This window comes from Bison bison, unplaced genomic scaffold (assembly GCF_000754665.1).
Source record: "Bison bison bison isolate TAMUID 2011002044 unplaced genomic scaffold, Bison_UMD1.0 scf7180017864484, whole genome shotgun sequence".
In the NCBI taxonomy this organism is placed as follows: domain Eukaryota; kingdom Metazoa; phylum Chordata; class Mammalia; order Artiodactyla; family Bovidae; genus Bison; species Bison bison.
The window spans coordinates 48,821-55,177 of NW_011495044.1; the positions used below are offsets into that span (position 1 = coordinate 48,821).

Consider the following 6,357-nt stretch of genomic DNA (forward strand, 5'->3'; position numbering starts at 1 on the left):
GAATCTTGTAGACAAACCGCAGGCTTTGCAGCAGGGGGTATCCTGGCTGTGGAGTTTGAGAAACACATTTGTTGTTGTTTTTTAATCAGATAGTTCGGATATAAGGTTGTAAAGAAAAATAAAAGTATGTGTGTCAGTAGACTAGAAAATATTTGATATCAAATCTCATAATCTACAAAACTTCAGAATGTTTTACATTTCAAATAATATCCTGGTTATGTGGGTTTATAGGTTGTTATAAAACAGGTAACTGTGTTTTATCTCTTTAGGCACTTTTACAACCAAGGTGTATATTTAGGCTTCATCAAATTTTGACAGACTAAAGTGAAGAAAATGTGAAAGTCGCTCAGTCGTGTCCAACTCTTTGGGAACCTAGGGACTATAACAGTCGATGGAATTCTCTAGACTGGAATACTGGAGTGGGTAGCCTTTCCCTTCTCCAGGGGATCTTCCCAACCCAGCGATGGAACCCAGGTCTCCCGCATTGAAGGCAGATTCTTTACCAGCTGAGTCATAAGGGAAGCCCAAGAATACTGGAGTGGCTAGCCTATCCCTTCTCCAGTGGATCTTCCTGACCCAGGAATCGAACCAGGGCCTCCTACATTGCAGGCAGATTCTTTACCAACTGAGCTATCAGGGAAGCCCGATTTACTAATTCTCTTACTGGAGATGATTTATTGTTTCTGCAAACCATTACATGCTTATTGTAAGAAAATAAAACAGTGCAGAAATCTCAAGTGAAGGAGGGATAGTTGTACCATCCAGAGAGTTTTCTAGATGTCTCTGTGGGTAGACTACTTACATACATATCTTTGTTCACTAATAAAGTTGAAATCTATTTTCTTGTTTTAAAAAAATAATTGTCTTAGTTGCTAAGTCATGTCCAGCTCTTTTGCAACCCCATGGACTGTGGCCCACCAGGCTCCTCTGTCCATGGGGATTCTCCAGGCAAGAATACTGGAGTGAGTTGCCATTTCCTCCTCTAGGGGATCTTCCAGAACCAGGGATTGAACCCACATCTTCTGCATCGGCAGACGGATTCCATACTGCTGAGTCACCGGGAACCTCTGTGCCCAAAGACCAACATCCTGATTTTTTTGCTCCAGGTACCAAGAAATCTGTTCCCTCTTGGGGAAATATCCCTCACGTCTCCTACTCTCTCCTTCAGATTCTTTAAAATCAGGATCAGCTTTTACAGGGAAAGTGAAATTATCCAATCAAAAGGTGTTGAGGGAGGATTTAGTGTGTGCCCGCCCTATGGGGCGGAAAACTTCAGAATATTTCAGACATAAAGAGTGACCCGGTGTGTGACGACCTGCCGTGATGTTGAGAGAGGATGCCGGATGCAGAGAGTTTAAGGCTCCCACATGGTAGCAGGTTTGTCCCTTACCCAGTGGCTCAGGAGGTGCCCGGGGAAGGTCACCAATTAAAACTGCAGCCAGGTCTAGTCATCTGTGTCCAGTCACCCTGTCCTGTCAGCCTCTCGGTGCTACAAAGGGCTTTAACCCTCTCCCTTCATTTGAATCCCATGGCATGTCCTCTCTGTGGTAGGATGTGGGCAAGGGTGCGTCCAGCCTTGAGACTTACCTCGTTGCTGAGACTTGACACAGGCTGACATGTCCTACTCCAGCCACTTGCCATGTTTCCTACTCGTCACGATTCAAAGTTCCGCATGCTGGCCTCACACTTGGTGGAAGTGCAGTGTTTACACAGAGCTTGTCTGTACCTTCGTGCCCTCCTGACAACCTGGTCAGACGTCCAACCTCATGTTCCCACATCTCCCCATCTTCCAGGGAACGAAAAAACAGCATCTCAGAATCTTACTGTTTTGCTGTTTTATTGTTCTTATCGTTTCATTTACGCACCCCCACCCCCAAATGGATGCAAGGGCTTCCCAGGAGGCACACTGCTAAGGAATCTACCTGCCAGCAAGAGATGCAGGAGATGTGCATTCGACCCCTGGGTCTGGGAAGACCCCCTGGAGAAGGAAATGGCAACCTACTCCAGTATCCTTGCCTAGAGAATTCCATGGACAGGAGCCTGGGGGCTACAGTCCATGGGTTGCAAAGAGTCAGACATGACTGACCATATATGCCTGTGGCTACAGCTGTGTACAAGCAAGTGTAAAAGAAGGCCTAATTAATAGTGACAATGGTAGGGCAACTACAGCATTTGTCTAACTATGGATTTTCAGTGATAAGCTTACCTATATATTCTTTATTATTTTTTGGTGGTGGTGGTGAGTTGTTTTCTTTTTTTGCCACACCTTGAGGCTTGTATGATCTTAGTTCCCAGACCAGGGACCGAACCCAGGCCCCCACAGTGGGCGTGCACAGTCGTAACCACTAGATCGCCAGGGAATCATTATTTTTTAACAAATAACTCCAGGTATGATTTATTAACCAATAGGCCATGAGAAATTGCCATTGAATGGAGTTTAGACAGATTCCGAATTTGCTGCTATTTTCTCAGGGAATACAGCTGAAAGAGTTTTAGAGAATCTGAAGCAGAGACATAGGTGATTAATTCTCTTCTTGGGTACAGAAGCAGCAGGCAGGGAGGCTTGGTATTTATACTGACTCAGATACAGGCAGCTTCACCACTGTTTTTATAACATCTAGATTCAAATCACGAGGAATAAAGAATGCCATTAGTCAGGACCTCAGCCTGAGTCAGTTGGCAAGTTTCTCTCTTTAAAAAGAACACAGAATCTGCCTGAAAGGCAACAGATTGCCTGTGATGCAGGAGATGTGGGTTTGATCCCCCAGCCAGGAAGATCTGGAGCAGGAAATGGCAACCCATTCCAGTGTTCTTGCCTGGGAAATACCATAAACAGAGGAGCCTGGAGGGCTACAGTCCATGGGATCACAAGAGTCAGACATAACTTAGTGATTAAACCACCACCACAATGTGAAGGGAATGTCTGAAAAGGCTCCTTCAACTCCACTAGACAACATGAAAATTTACCAACTAAGACCTAATCATCCCTTGGTTCCCACACCACATTCTCAGGGCGGTGGGCAGCAGGGTTACTTTTTTCAGAATGGAAACCACCATTGTTTACTCAGCAATCTGAGCCCTGGTAGGAATCTCTGCAGTTAGATGCATGGAGAGTGGAGATATGCTTTAAAAGAGAGAGAGAAAAAAAAAGAGCTACAGATGCAGCTGGAAGCATATGGTGGACTTCAGGTTTGAGATAAAATAGCAAAAGTAGAAATGTGTGCTAGCTTTGAAAGATATTTAATGGTTGACTTGAAACAGGCCAGGCATCTTACCTTTTCTCTCCTACCATCTACATCCAAACCTGAGTAATAGTTATTGTCAGGCTGTTTTTTGTTTTTGTTTTTTTAAAACGCTTTCACCAAGTTTCTCCCGTGGTTTAAATGCCTCAGTATTTTATTTTGTCCCTTTCCTTTATAATTCCAATTCTAGATTTCTCAAGGTGGTTTTTGAAGCCCTCCAGGATTTGACCTGACCATTAGTAACAATTTATCTTACTTCCCTAATACACCCCCTAAAGTCCAGGCACAGGAGTCTCTCTCTCTGGAATCCATAGCTGTTGTTTTCATACCTAAAAATTCTCCCTCCGATTTTTCCTGGGTTCGGCTTTCTCTCCTCTGACTTTCCAGGTCCTTGTCATCATTCCTTGATCCTACAGGCAGTTCCCCACCTTTGATGAGAACATCCCTGGCTACACCTCTCCTCTGTGCAGGCAGCCCCTCTGGCTGACCGGGAGCACCGAGAGACAGGGGCACAGACACGGCCTTTGGCTGTGGACTGTCCTGGTATTCCGTAAGGACTGAGTTGTTCTTCTCTATAATACTGTATGCAGCTCGAGAGCAGAGATCAGAATACTACATTTTGCTTTCTTTCTTCTTCTCAAACTGACATTATAGAGCCGGGCATTCTGGCTGGCTGGCCAGCAGGGTGGCTACACCTGCTTCTGAAATGTTTGCTTCCACACTTAACAGATTAATAAATAGACACTCAGAGGATTTAGCAATCCCAAACGATCAGCTCTGATCTAAAAATAGAGCAAAGCCTCTGGTTTCTCAGAACCATTTCTCTCATTCATTTGAGTTGCTTCCAAGTATGACAAAGAATTTGCTTTGGAAAACTTAATTTTTTTTTTTTAACAATTGAAATGCTGTCACTGCCAGTTTAGGGTTTTACCAAGTATGTGTTGTGCTTTATCTTATGTTGGCAATTCTAGGTCCCAGGTATTTCTGTGGCCCCGGGTTTTTATTTTTCCTCCAATGACAAGATTTGGGTGGGTAAGATTAAAATTTTTAATTGAGGTAAGATTCAGGTAATATAAAGTTTACCATTTTGACCATTTTTAAAGTATACAGTTCAATGGTTTTTAACATTTCCAATGTTCTGCAGCCATCATTACCATGGAATTCCAGAACATTTTTTTTACCCACAAAGGCAGTCCTTTATTGTTAATGGGGAACAGTCATCCCCATTCCTCTTCTCTTAGTCTCTGGCAGCCACTATCATGCCTTCTGTCTCTTTGCTTTGGCTTATCCTGGATATTTCATATAAATGGAATGTGTTTGCTCCCCCCCCCCCTTTATTCTGTTTACATGATGTATTGATTTTTTTTCCTATGTTGAGCCAGGAAACCACTCAGTCACAGTGTGAAAATCCTTTTCATATGCTGCTGGATTTGGTTGCTAATACTGTGTCAAGGGTTTCTCCGTCTATATCCATAAGGGTTAGGTGTCTGTAGTTTCCCTGTGTTGTCTTTGTCAGGTTTTGCTAATAGGGTAATACTGGCCTCACAGAATGATTTAGGAAGAGTCTTTTTTGGTAAGATTTTGAGAATGGGTGTTAATCCTTTAAATGCTAGAAGTCACCGATCAGGCCATCTGATTTCAGGCTATTTTGGAAGGTTTTTGATTACTAACTCAATCTCCTTCGTGTTAGTCTGTTCAGATTTCCTACTTATACATGATTTAAGTGTTTAGATGTTTGTTCATTTCTTCGAGGTTAACCAGCTGACACACACTTATTCGTGGTGTGTTTACCCTAACTCTAAGCAGTAGCAGTGGTTCTAAACAGTAGCAGTGGTCCTAACCACTGATTTGATTGAGCAAAGGCAGAAGTAGAGACATCTGAGAGCGAGGAGGAGGCAGCAGAGAGCGCAAAGGAGGCAAGCCAGTAGGGGGCTGCCACGGGAGTTCGGGGAGAGTGGGGAGGGGGCTGCAGGTGAGAGTGAGCGGCTTAGGGGAGGTCGTGTTTCCTGGAAGACCCCCTCCCTCGCCCCAATCCCCTGAACACGGTTCCGGGATCCTCTCCCTCTACAAAGGACCAGAGTGTCCAAGAATCACAGACTGACTCAGTTCTTATGTCATCCAAAGGACTGCATTACTGCAGAACCACGGCCTCAGAAGCTCGAGATTTCTGTACCACCCCTGATTCCCTACCTTTATAGGTGGGTGAATGAGAGAGGCAGTTGAGGCCACAGATTTGTAAAGCAGCAGAGTTTTATTAGAACAAAAGGCCCCAAACACGACAACTTGCGGTAGAGGAAGTAAACTGAGTTCAAATGTCTTTTTGACCGCTTAGGGAATGCGTTTTCAAGAAAAGCGTAAAATGTTTTGATTTAGTCTGCACTCTTGGAGGGGGTGAGGGGGTCAGTAAGGATGCTCCCGCGGGGCCTCGGGGTCAGACTGAAACAGTGGTCTGTGGTGGGCACACATTCCTCCTATGTCTGCTGAGGTGGCACTTCTGGCTGAAGCCTTGCCCGCATGCCTTGCACACGTGCGGCGTCCTCCCCTGGTGTGTCATCTGGTGGAGGATGAGGTGTGACTTGTGGGGAAAGCCTTGGCCACACTCTGTGCACAGAAAGGAGTTCTCTTCCAAGTGTGACCACTTGTGCATGAGGAGGGCGGACTTGTTGCCGAAGCCTCGCCCGCACCGCCGGCAGTTGAAGGGCTGCTCCCTTGTGTGTGTGCTGCAGTGCCTGATGAGAGCCGACTGGTGGCGGAAGCCCCGCCCACACTCCCTGCACACATAAGGCTTCTCTCCGGAGTGCGTCCTCTGGTGTTCCACGAGGTTGGACTTCTGGCTGAAGCCTCGCCCGCACTCCGCACACACCAGGGGCTTCTCCCCCGAGTGCGTCCTCTGGTGTCGGATGAGGTTGGACTGCTGGCTGAAGACACGCCCGCAGTCCTTGCACACGATGGGCTTGTGCCCGGAGTGCGTGTTCTGGTGCCTATTGAGATGGGACTTGAGACTGAAGCCCCGCCCACACACCCCACACACGTAAGGCTTCTCCCCGGTGTGTGTGCGCCTGTGCGAGATGAGGGTTGAATTCTGGCTGAATCTGTGTCCGCACACGCCACACAC

The 6,357-nt window shown here is 46.1% G+C and overlaps 1 protein-coding gene across 4 annotated transcripts in view; it reads right to left on the reverse strand.

Moving 5' to 3' along the window:
* Window positions 1-4,587: 4,587 nt before the first annotated feature.
* Window positions 4,588-6,357, reverse strand: part of ZNF133 (zinc finger protein 133) — a 16,189-nt gene continuing 14,419 nt past the window's right edge. For 2 of the 4 annotated variants that reach the window (XM_010862576.1, XM_010862574.1), the window contains one exon: window positions 4,588-6,105. In XM_010862576.1, the coding sequence (XP_010860878.1) occupies window positions 5,674-6,105 (432 nt within the window). In that variant the 3' untranslated portion in view covers window positions 4,588-5,673. Of the gene's footprint in view, window positions 6,348-6,357 lie in introns of all 4 variants that reach the window. The other 2 variants (XM_010862577.1, XM_010862575.1) reach the window with 2 other exon arrangements.